Source organism: Saccopteryx leptura, chromosome 3 (assembly GCF_036850995.1).
Source record: "Saccopteryx leptura isolate mSacLep1 chromosome 3, mSacLep1_pri_phased_curated, whole genome shotgun sequence".
Lineage (NCBI taxonomy): Eukaryota > Metazoa > Chordata > Mammalia > Chiroptera > Emballonuridae > Saccopteryx > Saccopteryx leptura.
In genome coordinates, this window is record NC_089505.1 from 121,414,928 (window position 1) to 121,437,514 (window position 22,587).

Below are 22,587 nucleotides of genomic sequence, written 5' to 3' on the forward strand. Positions count from 1 at the left end.
AATAATCTAGGAGGCACAGGGAGAAACATTTTGAGAGACAGCCACCCTAAAATCTGGGAGGAGTCACTCCCTAAATCTGAAGTGAATATTTTCCCTGGAAACAGCAATACCAGCAAAGGGAAAAAGAACACCAGCCAAACAAGCTCTCCCGTGACACTTAGAGCAGAGTTGCTTAGAAGGAGGGAGCTTTTGGGACTACAGTAGTGAGTCTTAAGGTCTGAGCTGCAGCACCTTCACCCACACGGCTGAGGGCTCGCCCGAGGGCAGGCGGCAGTGGGACACGAAAGCGTGGTTCTGTTGGCAAGGGCAGAAGCCAACTGGCCACCACAGAGGCCCAGGTGTGAGCTCAGTCTTGCCTGGCTGGGGAGGAGGGGATGTGCAAAAGTGGTCAAGCTGGCCCTGGCCAGTTGGCTCAGTGGTAGAGCATCGGCCTGGCGTGCAGGAGTCCCAGGTTTGATTCCCGGCCATGGCACACAGGAGAAGTGCCCATCTGCTTCTCCACTTCTCCCCCTCTCCTTCCTCTTTGTTTCTCTCTTCCCCTCCCGCTGCCAAGGCTCCATTGGAGCAAGGTTGCCCCAGGCACAGGGGATGGCTCTGTGGCCTCTGCCTCAGGTGCTAGAATGGCTCTGGATGCAAGAGAGCAATGCCCCAGATGGGCAGAGCATGGCCCCCTGGTGGGTGTGCCAAGTGGACCCCAGTCAGGCGCATGCAGGAGTCTGACTGCCTCCCTGTTTCCAACTTCAGAAAAATACAAAAGAAACAAAAAAGAAAAAAAAAGTGGTCAAGCCCAGCCTGCAATCCAGCCTGCGGTGGAAGGGCAGGAGCCCCGGAAGGGGCAGAGACCCGCCCTTGAGCAACGGTGCAGGAGCACAACATAGCCCTGCTCATGGAACCGAGGCTTGTGGCTTGACTTGGGAGCTAGCTCCTCCCGCAGGGTGGAGTCAAAAGCCCAGAACAGGTGGAGTCCCACTACTGATCATGGGCACGCAGTCCTGCCTGGCCTGTGGAGACAAGGCTTGCAGCCATCCCACAAGTGGGCTCCTCCTGCAGGGGCAGGGCGAAAGCCCAGAATCAGGTGGAGACACGCAGCTGAGCAAAGGTGCTCACCCCTGCCCTCAGGATCAAGCATAATGCCACCCATGGGGGCAGGGCAAAGGACAAGGCCACTGAGAACTGTATACCCAAGCACATAATCACAGCCACTCCCCGTGAAGGAGAGGCGGAAACCACAGCAACAGTCCCAGTGGGCAGGCACTGGCAACGTCCATACCTGAATGCCCTAGGCAGCAACAGCAGAGGGGCTAGCGGGCCTGCAGTCAGACCACACCTAGGAAACACAGAGGCCACACCCAGTGGACTCCAGTGGCCAAAACCTTCTTTTACACAGACAAAATGTAAAGGCAGAGAAATGCAACACAAATGAATCAAGAGAAATCCTCAGAAAAGGACCTGAATGAGTCAGATATAACCAAATTACCAGATGCAGAGTTTAAAATAATGATTATTAGGATGCTCAAAGATATTAGAACAACAAAGATGGTCATTACAATCACCTAAATAAAGAGATAGCAAATATAAAAAAGGACATTGAAATAATAAAAAAGAATCAGTCAGAGATGACAAATACAATATCAGAAATGAAGAACACAATGGAAGGAATTAAAAGCAAGATAGATGAAGCTGAGAATCGAATCAGCGAGTTAGAGGAATAGATAAATGAAGGCATGGAAGCAGGGCAGAAAAAAGAAAAGAGACTCAAAAAGTCTGAGGAAACTCTAAGAGAGCTCTGTGACAACATAAAGAGAAATAACATCCACATCAAAGGGGTTCCTGAAGAAGAAGAGAAAGAACAAGGGATAGAGACTTTGTTCAAACATATCATGGCTGAAAACTTCCCTCAATTAAGGCAGGAAAACATCTCACAAGTTCAAGAAGCACAGAGAACTCCATTAAAAAAAACTGAAAGAAATCTACACCAAGACACATCATAATTAAAATACCAAAGCTAAGTGATAAAAAGAAAATATTAAAAGCTGCTAGAAAAAAAAAGACTATAACCTATGAAGGAGCCCCCATAAGGATGATTTCCAACTTCTCAACAGAAATACTTGAGGCCAGAAGGGAATGGCAAGAAATATTCAAAGTAATGCAAAACAACAGCCTACAACCACGACTACTTTACCAGCAAGGTATCATTTAAAATTGAAGGAGAAATAAAAAGCTTTCTAGACAAAAAAATAAATAAAATAAAAAACTCAAGGAATTTACTACAACCAAATCAATGCTGCAAGAAATGCTAAGGGCCTGCTGTCAACAGATCAAAGGAGAAAAAGAATATTGCAAAAGAGGAATACAGTTTTAAAGAATAAAATGGCAATAAACTACATATCAATAATAACCTTAAATGTCAGTGGATTAAATGATCCAATCAAAACACAGAGGGTAGCTGTGTGGATTAGAAAACAGGACCCATACATAGGCTGTCTACAAAAGACACACCTTAAAAAAAAAGATGCACATTGACTGAAGGTAAAAGGATGGAAAAAAATATTTCACGCAAATGGAAATGAAAAAAAACCAGTGGTAGCAATACTTATATTAGACCAGGGGTTTCCAACCTTTTTTGTGCCATGCCCCACCTTAACCTTTCTAAAATTTTATGTCCCTCCCTATGTAACATACATAATTTTTAACATTAAAAAATTGATTTGTTCACTTAATAAACATAAATGATAGGTTCTAGGAAGAAATCACTATGAAATTGTTAACAAAACACAGTAAGTAAAATTTCAAAACATATAATGAAAAACAGAAATTTAAATTCCAAATAATTTTAATACAGATTTTTCTATATTAATTTATTATTTTAATTTAGTGTGATCCTTGCGCTTGATGCTTGCTGCACAGAGATTTTATATTAGGTTCCAATTTGGTTAGCTTTAGTCTCAAGTCTCCACGTTGTGTTATATCCCGCTGATTTCTTTTTTTTTTACCAGTAAATCATTTACAGCACTAAATCCACATTCAGCTAAAAATGAAGATGGAAACGGTAGCAATAGTTTTCTTGCACATTTGGTTGAATTTGGGTATTTGATTTCTGTTTCCTCACAAAGCCATGCCATCACTCCTTTGATATTAAATAAAGCTTTAACTGACTCATCATTTTGCAATTCTGCGAGTTCTTCTTGATACTGCATATTTGATATATCAGACAAATCCACTAACATTGGCTGCATCATCCATGTTGGGAAATCAATTTGTTTTAAATCAGAAAGTCTTTCTTTTAAATCAGCCGATAGAATATTCAAATGATTGACAATAACAAGTAAAGCGGTATCAGTAACTTCACATTTTTGGAGCCAATGAAACTGTTTAAAGTTTTTGTTGTTAATATGTTTCTGACATAACTCAATATTGGTAATGAAACCAAATATCTTTGCTTTTGCATCGACAAGAGTTTTATTTGTTCCTTGAAGTTGCTTATTTAATATATTTAGTTTTTCAAAGATATCAGCTAAATAACTCACAAATGCTTTACCATCTATTGTTAACAGATACTTCATTTCAGGTTTGTCGCTTAAAAAATCACTAAGAGTATCAAACAGTTCCATAAATCTTTTCAAACAGTTTCCTTTAGATAGCCATCTTACTTCAGTATGAAGTAAAAGTCTCACATGGTCTTCATTTTGTTCTTCACAAAATAGCTTGAAAAGATGCTCACATTTGGCACTAGCTTTAATAGCATTAACACACTTTATTACTGTATATAATACTTCATTCAGAACAGGCGAGATGTTTTTAGCTACCAAGTTTTCCCTATGAATAACACAATGCACAAGAATCATTTCTGGATTCGTATCTTTCATCAATTTTAAGCAGCCATTTTTCTTGCCTATCATATTGGGAGCATCATCTGCAGCACAAGATGTTATATTTTTCATTGGTATATCATTGACATCTAAGTAGTTTTTTTAGCTTATTATATATATATCTTTGGAGGTAGTGGTGCTTTCTAATCTTTTACAGAACAACATTTCTTGAGCAAAATGTCCTTTATCAATATATCTTACGTAAGTTACCAATACTGCCTCACTGTCTCTCAAAGTTGATTCATCCATTTGCAAGGAGAATTTTCTTGTTTTCAGCTTTTCAATAAGTTGTTTTTCAATATCCTCACTCATTTCGTCTATTCTTCTGCTAACAGAATTGTTACTGAGTGGCATAGCTTTTACATCTTTGTCATCTTTTTCAAGAACCGTTTTAAGAAGTGCTGATATTGATGGTTTTATTAAATTCTCTCCTATAGTGTGATTTTCTCCAGTTCTAGCGATGAATAAAGAAATTTGATAACTAGCCTCAAGAACATGATTATTAGTTGAAGTATGAGCAGTAAATAGAGACTTTAATGTTGTTCTTTTTTCAAAATTTTTCTTTAAAGTTTTAAAGTAACTCAAATCTGAGTTAATATGAGCACTATGTTTCACCTTCAAATGCGCCTCAAGACGACCTCGTTTCATTGAATCGTTGGTCAAGCATTGCTGGCATAAAAGACAAAAAGGAATCCGCTCATCATGAACAGTGGGTATGAACTCAAATTTTAAATATTCCTCCGAATATTGATGAGTTTTTTTCTTGCTTGCACCACTCATTTTACTATGGGCTATAATAAAAATAAGATCAATTAAAAACTAATATTAAAATATGTGTTAAAATATATTCAATGTGACATAGAGTAAACATATACTAAAAATTCATATTTATTTAAATGTATATAACACATTTACTACACTACCACCACAAATCAAAAGGTATCTATATTTTTTCCACTTGACAAAATTGCACTATTTTATAGTGCATGCACTATTATAGCCCAATAATATTTATAAAATATTAGTGCTTTCTAGCCCCGATGCAAGAAGTACTTAATAAAGAGTTTAATATTGATAAAAATAAAATCAAATACTTACCAATTATATCTATACAATATATATATATGTATATTTATTAAATCAATGAGCTTTTACAACAGTTTTGACTGACACTTATTTCAAATTACACCAACTGAATGATGTGAAACACTACAGAAGTTGCGATGGGCCAATTAGGTGAGAATAACTGCGTTGTTTAGCGAGTTTTTAAAACGTCCGGGGTTCCCCGTGGCAGACAGCACGCTCCGCGGTGAACCCAGGATGAAGTTTACTTGACAACACCAATCACCCAGTTGATATTTTGGTCTCGTCAAACGAAATTATACTTAATAATTATTTACCGCAATTATTTAAGAATTGCATTTTTTGTTAAATTTGGCACCAATATCTAGCATTGCATTTAAATGGCCCGGGCGAAAGAGTTAAAGTCGTGTCGAGTCCATTTTCAAATTGCCCCCCTTAACTATCGAATTGCCCCCCTGTGGGGTGTGGGCCCCACGTTGGGAAACACCGATCTAAGGGCATGTTCAGAGCACATTCTTCAGTGTAGGTGGGGCATTCGGGAGTAGGATGTGTCAGGACATGCAGGGTGGAGGAATATAGGCTGATGTAGAAGAAAGGTAGGTTTGATGGGGATGGAATTACTTGTGGTGGGCTCACCTGGTGGTACAGGATCCAGCCCTGGGTCCTTTTATGCATTTTATCAATTAACAGCCATAAATTCCACAAAACCTCAACTAATAACTCACATGCCCTGCATGATTTCACTAATATTGAAAAAATCCTACAAGCTAACTATTTCATTCCCATTTTAGAGATGAGGACAGTAGGGTTAAGAGAGCATAAAGGAGTTACTCAAGTTCACACACCTAAAAATTAGAGAACACCCATATTCAACCCAGGTCCATTAGGCTCTGAAGATTGCTGGCCACAAAGTCAACTTTCCTGGTTCACATCCCACCACCCTTACAAGCTGTGCAGTCCTTAGCAAGAAACCTCATATCAGCATACTTTAGGCTCCTCTTCCTTAAAATGTGGCTTCAGAGAATTTTTGCAAGGAAAGGATGAGGTCAAGACATAAGGTGCTCAGAAGAAGGTCTGGCACACAGCAAGTGCTTCGTGAATAAATATTGGCTACACTTCTTCACAAATGAGAAGGCTCAAACTGTACTGTATTCTGAGTCCCATAGACAGGCCACTAAAGGGTCTGAAAGACCTTCTCAAAATAGGGTAAGTAGGTGAATATGTAATGGTACATCCCTATAGCGGAAAACTATGTAATTCAGGGGTCCCCAAACTACGGCCCGCGGCCCACATGCGGCCCCCTGAGGCCATATATCCGACCCCCGCCACACTTTCGGAAGGGGCACCTCTTTCATTGGTGATCAGTGAAAGGAGCATAGTTCCCATTGAAATACTGGTCAGTTTGTTGATTTAAATTTACTTGTTCTTTATTTTAAATATTGTATTTGTTCCCATTTTGTTTTTTTACTTTAAAATAAGATATGTGCAGTGTGCATAGGGATTTGTTCATAGTTTTTTTTTATAGTCTGGCCCTCCAACGGTCTGAGGGACAGTGAACTGGCCCCCTGTGTAAAAAGTTTGGGGACCCCTGATGTAATTGTTAAAAATACTGAGGACTGTTAAAAGCACTAGTTTAAAAGGAAGGACAGGATACATTATTGAAAAAAAGAATATTTGGAAAAATATTTATTGTATATTGTATTTTTACATAAACGCCTCTGAGTGAGTAGATGTGGTTAGGAAAACACCCCAGAGAGCACAGGCACCCTCTGGCTGATCTCTCCAAACTTATTTCAAGCCACTGTCCCACCAGGAGGCAGCTCCTGGAGATAGCACGCTTTTTCCCACCCCAGAGCCAGCCAGCTCCTTACCATCCTTCAAGTTTCACCTTAAATATTGTCTCCAACAAGCCATCAGAATCACTCTTATCCAGCAGGTCCTCCCTGTTAGTCTTTCTTGTAGCACAGTGTTTATTTCCTTCTTAGCATTTACTATTATCTGAATCATTTTACTTAATGTTTGTTTCTTTCAGTCTTCCCCAAAGAATGAAAGGGCAGGACCACATCTGTCTCGTTCCTTTCGATGTCTAGACAATGCCCTGCACATAGTAGGTCTTTAATAACAACGTGTCAAATGACTTAACAGGTTTGGAATTAAAATGTCTTCTTTTTTTGTACAGCAGGCTAGTATCACCTTTCTAATGAAAAGCTTTAACATTAAAAACTCTTTTTGACTGCAGTGTAGTAAACGGTTGGTGGCAGGCACCAGATGAACACGTTGGCTAGTTTGGGATTGTTGAGCTAATGCAGGTACATTAAGAAAGCTGAGAGAGAGAGAGAGTTGCTTAAACTTAGAACATTGGAACTGGGACTGGAAAGCAACTGAACCCAGAGATGGATAGGATGAGTGATAGGCTGGAGAAGTGGGGCGATGCAAGAGGAGGATAGCCTCAGGGACTTAGGGCCTGGCAGATGATGTTGGGGTTCTGAGTGTCCTAAACTTCTGTTACAGTACAGATACTACTGACGAGTAGCCTAGAGAAAGTCGTATCTCAGGTCCATCAAGTTCCTATATACTCACCCACTCCTGATCAAACAAAGAATTCCTTGTCTTCCTGAACATCCATGAGCTCAATTAGGCCAAAGCTGTGTACAGCCAAGGGTGTGAACATTATCAGGAGAGGGCAGGCCTCCTAAGAAAAAAGGGCTCAGGGCAACATGTGGAGAGGAGTCCTGGGCCTACACCCTAAGTCTAGGAGGCAGATGTCCACATCCTATGTATAAATAAGTCTCCTCTTGGAATGCCACAGTTCCTTCTTGACCCTATCCTCTCTTCTGCAAATTCGAAAGCCCCAACTGTGCATGACACTCTCCTCCAGTTAATTGGTGGGTGAGTGACTGACCTGTGATGGTGCAGTGGATAAAGCGTTGACCTGGAATGCTGAGGTCACTGGCTCAAAAACTTGTACTTGTCTGGTCAAGGTACAAATGGGAGTTGATGCTTCCTGCTCCTCTCCCCTTTCTCTCTCTCTCTCTCTCTCTCTCACACACACACACACACACACACACACACACACACACACACACTCACTCACTCACTCACTCACTCTTTCTCCTCTATACAATGATTAAATTAAAACAAATTTTTTAAACTGGTGAGTGAGTACCTGCATCCCCTCTCCCTCCCATTCCAGAACTTTGATGCTGGGTATCTTTCTCTGCCCTGTTTTACTCAGTCAGTTTTCTCATTAATTGCACTGTCTGGCCCCATGTGCCCCTCCTAACCTTAGCTGCTCAAGGATAGATAGTGGAGGAGACTGGAGAGCTCCCAGCTGGTGCACTCACCTCCTTCTGGGTGTTTCCTTACACAAACATATATTCTATTGCTTCTGTTTTCCTGGTAGAACCCTGACTAATACAGATTTTCGTACCAAGGGAGGTTCAAGAGGAACAGAATCTTGAGGATGAGTTTTCTAAATTGGTCTGGGTATTCTGGATTTGGTTCTGTAATGTGATTAGTTGAAAAGGCCCTACTGACTATTACCAATGGTAAAGAGGGCATGGTAGTCCAGGATGTGATGCAGCAATAGAAATACAAAAAAAAAAAAAAGAATCACTGGTCGATACTACTAATCAAATACTTACAAAAGGCCAAGTTCTGGTGATCATGTTTTTGATTCCTTAGAATATTTTAGTCAAACTAAGAAGCCTAATAAGATTGGCAGGTTGATCTTAGGTATAGTGGAGAAGGTGGGGGAAGGGATAAAGTTTGTTTTTCAGATTCCCAGGCTAACCTACATTTAAATAACTCGAAATCTTCCATGCCTGCCCCAAAAGAAACCTTTATGTCCTGTACCCACAGGACTCACCGAGGTTGATATTTCTGAAAACAAAACTCAGAGCTTCGTTTTTTCAGTGTCTGAATAACAAGGCAAGTTGAAACCCAGTCAGACAAAGTGTCTTCTGCTAAAGTGTAACATTGATTGAGAAGCAATGAGAACCTAAAGATTGGAATGGGGCATGTGGAAAGATCCCAACGAAGCTGAAGACATCAAATCCCTACATTCTGTTGAGTCTTTGACAGCAATTGCTGAGTTTACATCTATTGCAATTATGCATTCCCGAAACAGAAAGAAGCTCAGTGTAGGTTTGAGTATACAGCACCAGTAGGTGGCAATAACTTTCAGGCTGAGGTGAGTTTCTCCAGGAGGCTGTGTACGCTACAAATCAATGTCGAATGAGTGATGCTGTTTCCTCTATTGCCGTGATTCACCAGTTCATGCATCAAGGGGTGGAAATGGGAGTAGCACTACTCTTTATTACTTCTATCATCAAATATTTTGCTTCTTTTCTCTGCAAACCTATCCTCTGTTGGCCAAGAGGTCTTAGCTACAAAGGGAGAAATGCCTCCACTGGGAGACTGAATAATGATTATATTAAACTAGAAAGTAAGACTGACACCTGGCCACTTTGGGCTCTTCGTGCCTGTGTATCAGAAGCAGTTACTGTACTGGATGACCCTGACTACCAAGGACAAATTACCAGCGGAGGTAAGAAAGACCATGTCTATGATACAGGAGATATCTAGGGCAGCTCTTAGAACTTTTATTAAACCAAATAGAAAATACTATAGCCAATTCAGGCAGGTCTAATAACCAAGTTCCTTCGAGATTGAAGGTATGAGTCACCCCATCAGGCAAAGACCATGTCTAGCTGAGGTGCTTGCTGAAAGAAATGAGAATATAGAATGGGTAGTGGAAGATGGTGGTTATAAAGCTAGCTATGGCCATGAGACCAGTTGCAAAAATAAGGACCATAATTGTTTTGAGTATTTATTTTTTATTGTGTCATAAATATGCTTGTGTGTGTGCACATGTGTGTACCAGATAGTTTTTATTCCTTTTTCCCTTCACAGTTATTATAAGATGTATTAATAAAAGTTAGCTTTCTATCACAACATTTAAGTTACAGAGAGTGAATATCATCCAATAACTTTGCATTGTCTTTGGGGAAAACGGTTATTGCAGAGGAGTTGGCAAAAGTAAAACTTTGTTATAGTCTTTATTTGTAAAATAAAGTATGTGCGTGGATGCTGAGTAGACAAGGGATGGACTGTGCTGTCTGGTTTTGTGTCACCTTGGATAGACTGTAGTACCATTATTTAATAAAGTCTCTGAGACTAGGTGTTGCTCTGAAGATTTTGTAGATATGGTTACCATCTACAATCAATTGAGTTTAGGGATATTTCCTTGGTAATATAGGAATACTTAGTCCACTCACTAAAAAACCTTAAGACCAAAGTTTTAGAAGCTAGAAATGTAAGAAATGAGACTTATCCTTAGAGCATCTGCAACACCATAGTTGTGGTCCAGTAAAACTCATTCCAGTTTTTGATCTCTCTTTTTCTCTCTTTATATACATGTTTTGCCCTTTTTTTGAAACCATCTGTTTTCTTCTTTCTCGCTTCTTAATTAGTAAGATTATAAATATGTGCTGTTGTAAACCACTAAGCTTGTTGTAATTTGCTAGAGCACCAAGAGAATACTAATACATGGACAGAAAGGCAGGCAGAAAGGAAAAGACAGGAAGAGAGCAGACCAGCTGGAGGACCTGCCGATGATCAGGAGTGAGGTAGACAGAAATGCGGGTAAGTAGAGACAGAATAGACAGAGAAGTAGGAAGTCTGAAAAAGAATAAGACAAAGAAGGGCAGACAGTCTGATGAGCAGGAGGAAGGGGACATAACTTGATGACAGGAAGACAATGTGATAAGCAAGAGGTCCTCAGAGCTTGTCCTTGTCCCATCAAGGGTTATAGAAGCTTACTGAATGCAGGTGGATCCCAGGACGACGGCTTTCTGATGTGAGTCAATCTGATCTTCTTCCTTTTAGGTCACAAGCCTTGCTTCACACTCCGTCCCTGAACTTTGTTTGACAAAGCCTATCTCTCTTCCACAACTAGTTCCTAACTCCTACTTCTGTTCTCATCAGGCATGAAATCCTGTTAGGGGAAATTCAGCACCCCAAGCAACCATGTCTGACCAAGTGAATCACTAAAACGTTAATTATTAGTTTTCTCACTCCTTCCACATGCAATTTCTGGTTCGTAATGTGGAAGCCAGGTCAGAGCATAATATGAAGTGGGGTGGGACCACACTCCCAAGCCCTCGCCATCTAGGGAGACACACTGGAACCTTGATCCTCAGAGAAAAGACAAGGTGAGATTGTTTAAGAGAGTTAAGATGAAAACAGAAACCTTTCTGGAGAGGCCACAGGTCAGCGACTATCAAGCTATGGTACCATCTGCCTCCCAGTGAATGGTCCAGACACCTGCCTCTTCCTCTCTGTCAGCTGTACCTCTTGCTCCCTAGATCCTAAGGCACAATTAGTATCTGACTCAAGGACACATCGTCATCTTGTGTCTAAGACAGTGCAAGAAACATGGAACATTCAACAATCTGCTCAATGTGTGAAGAGTGTGTGAAAGAAAGAATAAACATTTGTCTTGAGTAGAGGTATTTGTTTCATGACTGTGAACTTGAGAAGGCAAGGACAGCATCTCTTATTTCTGTGTTCCTAGATCCTAGTACAAGACTTAGCACACAGAAACAGTTTGACAATTTGATATTTTATTGAAGTTAATTGACTTTTTTAAATACCTTATTTTTTAAAAATTGCCTTATCCCAATCAGTTTCCTCTGGTAAAATCCACATTGTAACCACTTGTCTGTTTCCTTGAAACCTTATAAATAGTCTCCTCCACTTTTCCCTTAGGGAATACTTACAAAGACTTTGTCCAAAAAAATGTTCTTTATTGAAATAAATCTGACAATTACACTTTTCTTCGGAGGGAGGGGAATGGGAAAAATTAAGAGTAAATATCAGTTCTGACCTAAAAATTCAGCAGCCAAGTACTCTTCTGCCCTCTAATGGCAGTCATATGACTAGTGAGCGAGGGCCTCAGGGAAGTCCTCAATTCTGGCAGTAACCAAATCTTAGAGCCAATTTCTAAAAAAACAATTTGCTTAAAACCTGTTCTGTGTTGATTCAACATCAGGAGTAATTCAAGGAATTATTGATTCAGCAAGAGAGATAAAGAGATTAGCCAAAAAAATCATATACACATAACACATAGATGCAGAGAGCAGAGTGGCACTAGCCAGTGGGAAGTGGGGAGGGGCAGGTAGAGGGGAGGAAAGCAAAGCAGGGAGGGATCAGAAACGCGGGTGGAAATAGACTTCGCTTGGGGCGGGCAGGGGTCATGATGCAAGATGTACATAGATGGTATTATATTGAGTTGTGCACTTTTAAAATGTATAGTTTGGTAAACCATGTAAACCCATTAAATTTTAAAAATAGAAATAAATTTAAAATGAATTTGTGATTCAGAAAATCTACTTAGGATTGAAAAACAAGAAAAAAATTGGAAGCTTATATTTTGCAGCAATATAACAACCCTTTTTCTCATTTTTCAGAAAAGGCACCTGAGCTCCAGAGAGAAGTTAAGCAATTTGGTTATGATCACACAGCTAGGGAGGGTTAGGGCTGGAATTCAGACCAAAGGTGAGGCAGCAGGTGGCTCCCAACCGTGGCAGGTGTCTCAGATCTGGTCACCAGCAGCTCTCTGCCATCAGCCTCAGGGCTCCACAGAGACTGGACCATCGGACCCAAGACAGTGGATTTCCTGAAGTCCCTCATTTGCCTGGACCCCATAAGAAAGAAACCAAAGCTCTCCCTGCCCCTGTCGCTTTGTCAATGCAGCCCTCATATCTCAAGAAATGGGATTTTAAGATTAAATTACAAGGCCACATTCAAAAGTGTTGTGTATTAAGCTTTTACTATGTTCATATTATGTGACAAACATTCTATATCTCTCATACAAACTAAAAAATAAACAACCACTTAATGATGAGGAAATAAGACCAAAGAGGTTCAAATTGCTCTAAGCACATGGACCTGATCTGCCGTGTGTTCTTGCAGAATGCCAAGGTTAGTGAGTGTGGTGAAGTTCAGACCTCTGGGTAAGGAGCGTCCATCAGGGAAGGTGATGGGCTTGTTGAGCTTTCTGCTGACTCGTGGTACAGGTGGATAGAGTCGCAGTGCCTCCTTGATGCACATGGTGGTGCAGGGCATCTGATTAAGGTGATCCCAGAAATGAATGAAGCACAACCTGAGGGCAGGCAGGGCCCAGACAGACCAGGGCTTCTTGTCTAGCTGAGTGGGCGGGGCTCTTTCATCTCCTGAGCACTCACCAGGTGTTGGAGGCGCCATCCCCCAGGAGGCTCTGGACCTCCTTGCAGCACCTCTCCTGATGCTCGGGGTGCGCAGGCAGAGCATAGAGGACCCAGGAGATGCCACTGGCAGTGTTGTCATGACACTCGAACATAAATGTGTCCACTTCGGCACGGAGGTCCTTGACAGACAAGGGGCTCCTGTTCTTCATCTGGGGAAGACACGAAGAGAGTATAAGGTTTGCTTTTTTGTCTAAATTTCTGGGCAAAGACTCAGGCCTCCTACACACACTCACTCTGGCAAAGAGGAGGATGTCCAGGAAATCCAAGTGCTTCTTTATCCCGACCTTCTCCAGCTCTTCCTGCTCCTGCAGATGTGCCTTCCTCAGCTTGATCACTTGGTCTGTAAAGAACAGTGGTCCCCAGGCAGAGATCAGAGTGCAGGGGGCCCAGAAACAGGAACCCAGAGTGGCCACACCTTCTCCCCACCCTGCTCCAATCTGGGTGCCAGTGAATCAGGATGAGAATGGCAGTAGGTGTGCACATCAGGGGTGAGCGCTCTAGCACCCTCTGATTGCAGGTCAGGCCTCCTCTCAATAGCACACCCATGGAGTAGACTCTGCTTGAATGCTGCTTGGAGGGGGGGACATCACCAATGTGGTGACACATGTAAGCCCCTTCACAGTCCCTTGCACCTTAACATCTCAGTTTCCAAGCTCTACACCAGAAACTACCCAGTGTGAGTGTTCCAGCTCCTAATGAGCAGAAGCAAAGCTCTTCCTGAAGGTCAAGGCTAGTCCTTTTGATATGAGCCTGATGACAGAGGGAGCAGCCCAGGAGGTGGGGTCCAACCTGTGTGTTGATGGGCAACCTGGCAGGCCCGGTGGTTATTGAGACATTCCAGAGTCAGCCCATAGATAAATGTCTTTCCGGTAGAAGATATTCCTTACTCAAGAATAAGAGAGGGTGACGTCACGGAAATGGCGCCGTGAGCAGCGCGTCCGACAGATCTCCCCAAAATCACAACAAATTTATCAACTAGAAACAGGAAAATTTATCTTCGGAGCAAACTGAAAGCAAAAGGACTGTTATCACTCGAATCTGAGAGACGAGGGTGTGGAGGAAGCTACCGCAGGGACGTTCATTCAAGCCGCGAGAAAGTGCGCCTGTGGTAAGTCATCCCGCACTCGGAAGCCGCCGCCGGCCGCCGCGAGCAGCGCCCGGGTCGGTTGCAGGGCGAGCGGCAAGCAGCCGCTGGCGCGCTCCCGGTCTGGTTGCAGACCGAGCATTGCAGACCGAGCACCGCTAACGTTCCCAGCGGCCCGCGCACGGGGAGCGGGAGAGGCCCCAGGGCGGTATTCCCTACTTGGGAGATTCTCTCCGCGGGCGGGGCACCTCACCCAGCCATTCAAGCTAACAATCAAGCGTTGGGGGAGGGGCGCGCGCAGGCAGCCTGAAATACCTTCGGGAGCACAGCTGCGACCCAATTACTGAAATTAACTTAACCCGTGAAATCTGCGCACCCTCGGTTCTAATTGATAAGATCTCTCTCAGTTCACCGACCCAAGACAAGAGGCGTGATATTTTTTGGTGCCTCTCGCTAAAGGGGCGGGGGCAACTTCTGATTGATAGAGCCTCCATATTCAGGGATAAACGCTAACAAGAAGGACTTGGCAGATAATAAGATCTATACCACACTAGTCGCAAGCAGAGACTAGTGCCTCTTCTTACCGGCCAAAACAGGCTACAAAGTGTGGAAAGCCTGGGTTGAGAGGTCCAACGGAATGCTAGGCGCTGAACAATCACCTTGACAACAATTGACTCCCACCCCCGCCTGATTACACTGGAGGCCCTGACTGTCAGAGCCCTTCCCAGAGCCTTGCACTGAGTGGGGATAGAGTGGGGATTTCCCAGCTCTTTGAGTCTCTTACTCCCCAGGCAGAAGCAGTGGCAGCCTTGTGGCTGGATCGCCAGGCTGCTGGTTCGGGAGGGGGGGACTGGGAGAGAGAATCCACGAAGGCGAACTCTCTCGTCTTTAGACCCTGCAGACGCCGGCAGGCCTTGACTACCAACAAGACTAAAGCCAATTGTGTGACATTGCCATAGAACCCCATCAACTGCAAGTCCCTGCCTGGGTGTGGCGCAGGGGCAGGGCCTGGAGTGCAGAGTCGCCGACCGGGAAGAGGGAGAGAGGAGAAGGAGGAAGAGGTTGACATCTCAAAATCAGGAAAAATCCACAGACTTTGCAGCTTGTTCCACTGTTTGTTGGTTTTTGTTGTTGTTGTTGTTGTTGTTGTTGTTGTTTGTTCCTTCTATCCTATTGCCTTTATTTCCTCCACCTCAGTCCTTCTATTCTCTGCCCATCTTATGCTTCCCTTTTCTTGAACTACACTACCCATAAGTGTTACATTTTATTTCTCTTCTTCATCCTCACCCTCCTTTGGGGTTATACTCCAGGACACTTAATTCTCACTCTCTCCTCTTTTGTTTTTTTTTGCCTTATTTTGTTTTTTTCTCTTCCTTTTTTATTTCTTCCTTCGTTTTTCTCTTTTTCTTATTTTTTCCTTTCTATTCGTTTTTTCTTTTCTCGTTTTACTTTCCTCCCATTTAATCCTCAATCACGAACAAATTAGTTAATTTGGGACTCAAGGTTTTTTTTGGCTTTGTTTTTCTTTTTCGGTTTTATTTTGTTTTTTTCTGGTTGGTTTGTTTTTGTGGCATTTTGGGTCCTCCCAACCCCAGGTCTCCATTGTATTTGGTCTTTGCTCCACTTAATACAACGTATTTTTACTTATTATTTTTATTTTTTCTTCTTGATTATTCCTTTTTTTGTCCTTTTTTCTGGTTCCCTCGCAGATCAACTTATGCTTGTCTAAGATTTTCTTCCTTTTTTTTTTTTATTTTTTATTTTTTTATTTTTTTTATTTATTTTTTTAATTTTTTGCCCCCTTGAACTCTTCACCGCAAACCAGGCCCTCCATTATAGGCACGATATTTCCCTGAGGAGGGGAGAGGAGGGAAGGAGAACAAAGAAAAAAAAAAGGGGGGAAATAATAAATTATTACTGCTTTTTTTTGTGGGGTGTTTTACCCTTTGTTTTGTTTTTGTTTTTTTTTGTTGTTGTTGTTGTTGTTGTTTTTGTTTGTTTGTTTTTTTTTGGTTTTTTTTTGTTTTTTTTGTTTTTTTACTTTTTACTCTTTATTAATTCTAATTAGTGCTATCAACAAGACCACCCTCAGATGCCAATAAGAAAGAGGAAATCAAATATTATGGATACAAAAGAAAGAGAGGTAACACAAATAGATGTGGAAAAATCTATGGAGAAAAGACTTAACATATTGGAAGCCTTGGAGCTAAATGACAGAGAATTTAAAATAGAAATCTTAAAAATACTCAGAGATATACAAGAAAACACGGAAAGGCAATATAGGCAGATCAGAAAACAACTCAATGAACACAAAGAATATATTACCAAGGAAATTGAAACTATAAAAACAAATCAAACAGAAATGAAAAACTCAATTCACGAACTGAAAAACGAGGTAACAAGCTTAGCTAGCAGAACAACCCAGATTGAAGATAGGATTAGTGAAATAGAAGACAAACAACTTGAGGCACAACAGAGAGAAGAAGAAAGAGACTCAAAAATAATAAAAAACGAGAAAGCCCTACAGGAATTATCTGACTCCATCAGAAAGAATAACATAAGAATAATAGGTATATCAGAGGGAGAAGAGAAAGAAAATGGAATGGAGAATATACTCAAACATATAATAGACGAGAACTTCCCAAGCCTGTGGAAAGAACTAAAGCCTCAAATTCAAGAAGCAAACAGAACACCGAGTTTTCTTAACCCCAACAAACCCACTCCAAGGCACATCATAATAAAGATGACACAAACCAATGACAAAGAAAAAATTCTCAAGGCAGCCAGGGAAAAGAAGAGTACAACATATAAAGGAAGGCCTATTAGATTATCATCAGATTTCTCAGCAGAAACTCTACAAGCTAGAAGAGAGTGGACCCCAATATTTAAAGCCCTGAAAGAGAGGAACTTTCAGCCAAGAATACTATACCCATCAAAGCTATCCTTCAAGTATGAAGGAGATATAAAAACATTCACAAATACAAAAAAGATGAGAGAATTTATCACGAGAAAGCCCCCACTCCAGGAAATACTAAAGGGGGTTTTCCAATCAGATTCAAAGAACAAAAGAAAACAACACCACAAGTAACAGCTCCACCAAGAACACAATAAAACCAAACTTAAACTGTGACAACAAAGGGAAAAAAAAGGGGGGGAGAGAATGGAGATTAACAGTAGCAAAGGACGATGAAGTGCAGAAATACTTATAAGATAGGGTACTACAATGAATATGGTAGGTACCCTTTTCATTACTTAATGGTAACCACCCTAGAAAAAAACACCACAAAAACACATGACTTAAAAAAGGTAGCAACAGAGGAAAGAAGTATGGAACACAAACAAACAGAAACAAATGATAGAAAAACAAAAGAGAAGAATCAAACTAGATACAAAACTAACAGAAAGCAATTTATAAAATGGCAGTAGGGAACCCACAAGTGTCAATAATTACACTAAATGTAAATGGATTAAACTTACCAATAAAAAGACACAGAGTAGCAGAATGGATTAAAAAAGAAAATCCAACTATATGCTGCCTACAAGAAACACATCTAAGCAACAAGGATAAAAACAAATTCAAAGTGAAAGGCTGGAAAACAATACTCCAAGCAAACAACACCCAAAAAAAAGCAGGTGTAGCAATACTCATATCTGATAATGCTGACTACAAGACAGAAAAAGTACTCAGAGACAAAAATGGTCACTTCATAATGATTAAGGGGACACTGAATCAAGAAGACATAACAATCCTTAATATATATGCACCAAACCAAGGAGCACCAAAATGTATAAGACAGCTACTTATTGACCTTAAAACAAAAACTAACAAAAATACAATCATACTTGGAGACCTCAATACTCCGCTGACGGCTCTAGATCGGTCATCCAAACAGAGAATCAATAAAGATATAGTGGCCTTAAACGAAATACTAGAACACCTGGATATGATAGACATCTACAGGACACTTCATCCCAAAGCGACAGAGTATACATTTTTCTCTAGTGTACATGGAACATTCTCAAGAATTGACCATATGTTGGGCCACAAAGACAATATCAGCAAATTTAGAAAAATTGAAATTGTACCAAGCATATTTTCTGATCATAAAGCCTTGAAACTAGAATTCAACTGCAAAAAAGAGGGGGAAAAACCCACAAAAATGTGGAAACTAAACAACATACTTCTAAAAAATGAATGGGTCAAAGAAGAAATAAGCGCAGAGATCAAAAGATACATACAGACAAATGAAAATGAAAATACGACATATCAGAATCTCTGGGATGCAGCAAAAGCAGTAATAAGAGGAAAGTTCATATCACTTCAGGCCTATATGAACAAACAAGAGAGAGCCGAAGTAAACCACTTAACTTCACACCTTAAGGAACTAGAAAAAGAAGAACAAAGACAACCCAAAACCAGCCGAAGAAAGGAGATAATAAAAATCAGAGCAGAAATAAATGAAATAGAGAACAGAAAAACTATAGAAAAAATCAATAAAACAAGGAGCTGGTTCTTTGAAAAGGTCAACAAAATTGACAAACCCTTGGCAAGACTCACCAAGGAAAAAAGGCACAGGACTCAAATAAATAAAATCCAAAATGAAAGAGGAGAGATCACCACAGACATCATAGATATACAAAGAATTATTGTAGAATACTATGAAAAATTATATGCCACCAAATACAACAATCTAGAAGAAATGGATAAATTCCTAGAACAATACAACCTTCCTAGACTGAGTCATGAAGAATCAGAAAGCCTAAACAGACCAATCAGCAGGGAGGAAATAGAAAAAACTATTAAAAACCTCCCCAAAAATAAAAGTCCAGGCCCAGACGGTTATACTAGTGAATTCTATCAAACATTCAAAGAAGACTTGGTTCCTATTCTACTCAAAGTCTTCCAAAAGATTGAAGAAGAAGCAATACTTCCGAACACATTTTATGAGGCCAACATAACCCTCATACCAAAACCTGGCAAGGATGGCACAAAGAAAGAAAACTACAGACCAATATCTCTAATGAATACAGATGCTAAAATTCTAAACAAAATACTGGCAAACCGAATACAACAACATATTAAAAAAAATAATACATCATGATCAAGTGGGATGAATCCCAGAATCTCAAGGATGGTTCAACATACGCAAAACGGTTAACGTAATACACCATATCAACAAAACAAAGAACAAAAACCACATGATCTTATCAATAGATGCAGAAAAGGCTTTTGATAAAATACAACACAATTTTATGTTTAAGACTCTCAACAAAATGGGTATAGAAGGAAAATATCTCAACATGATAAAGGCCATATATGATAAACCATCAGCTAACATCATATTAAATGGCACTAAACTGAAGGCTTTCCCCCTTAAATCAGGAACAAGACAGGGTTGTCCACTCTCTCCACTCTTATTTAACGTGGTGCTAGAAGTTCTGGCCAGAGCAATCAGACAAGACAAAGAAATAAAAGGCATCCATATTGGAAAAGAAGAAGTAAAGGTATCACTTTTTGCTGATGATATGATCCTATACATCGAAAACCCAAAGGACTCCACAAAAAGATTATTAGAAACAATAAACCAATACAGTAAGGTCGCAGGATACAAAATTAACATACAGAAGTCCATAGCCTTTCTCTATGCCAACAATGAAATATTAGAAAACGAACTCAAAAAAATAATCCCCTTCACGATTGCAACAAAAAAAATGAAATACCTAGGAATAAACATAACAAAGAATGTAAAGGACCTATATAATGAAAATTACAAAGCATTGTTAAGGGAAATCGAAAAAGATACAATGAGATGGAAAAATATTCCTTGTTCTTGGATAGGAAGAATAAATATAATCAAAATGGCCATATTACCCAAAGCAATATACAAATTTAATGCAATTCCCAACAAAATTCCTATGAGATTTTTTAAAGAAATGGAACAAAAAATCATCAGATTTATATGGAACTATAAAAAACCCCGAATAGCCAAAACAATCCTAAGGAAAAAGAATGAAGCTGGGGGCATTACAATACCTGACTTTAAACTATATTATAGGGCCACAATAATCAAAACAGCATGGTATTGGCAGAAAAATAGACACTCAGACCAATGGAACAGAATAGAAAGCCCAGAAATAAAACCACATATATATGGTCAAATAATCTTTGATAAAGGGGCCAACAACACACAATGGAGAAAAGAAAGCCTCTTCAACAAATGGTGTTGGGAAAACTGGAAAGCCACATGCAAAAGAATGAAACTCGACTACAGCCTGTCCCCGTGTACTAAAATTAATTCAAAATGGATCAAAGACCTAAATATAAGACCTGAAACAATAAAGTACATAGAAGAAGACATAGGTACTAAACTCATGGACCTGGGTTTTAAAGAACATTTTATGAACTTGACTCCAATGGCAAGAGAAGTGAAGGCAAAGATAAATGAATGGGACTACATCAGAATAAAAAGTTTTTGCTCAGCAAGAGAAACTGATATAAAAATAAACAGACAGCCAACTAAATGGGAAATGATATTTTCAAACAACAGCTCAGATAAGGGCCTAATTTCCAAAATTTACAAAGAACTCATAAAACTCAACAACAAACAAACAAACAATCCAATAAAAAAATGGGAAGAAGACATGAATAGACACTTCTCCCAGGAAGAGATACAAATGGCCAACAGATATATGAAAAAATGCTCAGCTTCATTAGTTATTAGGGAAATGCAAATCAAAACTACAATGAGATACCACCTCACCCCTGTTAGATTAGCTATGATCAACAAGACGGGTAATAGCAAATGTTGGAGAGGCTGTGGAGAAAAAGGAACCCTCATTCACTGTTGGTGGGACTGTAAAGTAGTACAACCATTATGGAGGAAAGTATGGTGGTTCCTCAAAAAACTGCAAATAGAACTACCTTATGACCCAGCAATCCCTCTACTGGGTATATACCCCAAAACCTCAGAAACATTGATACGTGAAGACACATGTAGCCCCATGTTCATTGCAGCACTGTTCACAGTGGCCAAGACATGGAAACAACCAAAAAGCCCTTCAATAGAAGACTGGATAAAGAAGATGTGGCACATATACACTATGGAATACTACTCAGCCATAAGAAACGATGACATCAGATCATTTACAGCAAAATGGTGGGATCTTGATAACATTATAAGGAGTGAAATAAGTAAATCAGAAAAAAACAAGAACTACATGATTCCATACATTGGTGGAACATAAAAATGAGACTAAGAGACATGGACAAGAGTGTGGTGGTTACCAGGGGTGGGGGGAGGGAGGACAGGGGGAGAGTTAGGGGGAGGGGGAGGGGCACAGAGAACTAGATAGAGGGTGGCGAAGGACAATCTGACTTTGGGCGAGGGGTACGCAACATAATTTAATGACAAAATAACCTAGACATGTTTTCTTTGAATATATGTACCCTGATTTATTAATGTCATCCCATTACCATTAATAAAAATTTATTTAAAAAAAAAAAAAAAAAAGAATAAGAGAGGTTTTTTACATCTCCCATGGCCTGGATGTAGGCTTTGCAGTGCCTGAAGAGAGAAGATACAGAAAATACCATAGAATTAAAGGCCTCTGGCCTGGAAACGGATGGAGACTCTAGGTAGGGGTTTCCATAGACATTGTGCACAGGTGACACTGAGGCACACATTGCTTCTATCTTATGACCCCTGAACCCTCAGAGCTTTATAAGTGATATGAGCAATCAGGCTTCTCCCTGTCAGGGATCAGGGATCTGTGGCTGAATCAAGGTTTTGTCTGGACTGGAGTTTGTCCATGGTCAGGAGCGCTTGACAAACTCTTGCTTTTAGTGCAGCTGACAACCCAGCTGCCTGAACTGCTGTCCAGTGAGTCCATATCAGATGGTAAAACAAAAGCCCTACAGCTTAAGGGTTGTTGCTGACCTGTTTGTCTGGATGCTGTCCTGCTGGCTGAAGGCACACTTCATGATGGTGTCCAGGGTCATCATGGAGATGTGTTCAAAGATCTCCAGATGTGAGTCCTGGCTGACCAGCTCCTCCCATTTGTTCTGTTGTAGAAGGGGACATTGACCCTCCTACTCCCCCAGAAGGCCTCTGCTGACACAGCTAGCTCTCTCTGTCTCTCTAGATCACCTATTTGGTATCCCTCACTTTCCAGATGAGATGCATCCATAGCATATTAAGACTGTAAAGCAAATGTTTTTAAAGTGAGGACTATATTCTCAGAAACTTTGATTACATAATTA

At 40.5% G+C, this 22,587-nt stretch overlaps 1 protein-coding gene across 1 annotated transcript; it reads right to left on the bottom strand.

Moving 5' to 3' along the window:
- Nucleotides 1-12,881: 12,881 nt before the first annotated feature.
- On the bottom strand, nt 12,882-22,326 carry LOC136398307 (cytochrome P450 4A11-like). The gene is made up of 6 exons (XM_066372654.1): nt 22,265-22,326; nt 21,859-21,892; nt 14,033-14,105; nt 13,477-13,583; nt 13,202-13,392; nt 12,882-13,119 (listed from the first exon to the last, which is right to left on the bottom strand). The coding sequence occupies exons 1-6, from the start codon at nt 22,324-22,326 to the stop codon at nt 12,882-12,884; spliced, it is 705 nt and encodes a 234-aa protein (XP_066228751.1).
- Between the last annotated feature and the right edge of the window lie 261 nt (nt 22,327-22,587).

What these genes read in the sequence shown, in the direction of transcription:
- LOC136398307 (XM_066372654.1), bottom strand. Translation starts at nt 22,326, where the DNA reads ATGACCCTGGACACCATCATGAAGTGTGCCTTCAGCCAGCAGGACAGC. An exon ending in ACATCCAGGCCATGGGAGAT is followed by an intron (nt 14,106 to 21,858) that starts GTAAAAAACCTC and finishes TCTACCGGAAAG; the next exon opens with ACATTTATCTATGGGCTGAC. An exon ending in GATGGCGCCTCCAACACCTG is followed by an intron (nt 13,120 to 13,201) that starts GTGAGTGCTCAG and finishes GCCTGCCCTCAG; the next exon opens with GTTGTGCTTCATTCATTTCT.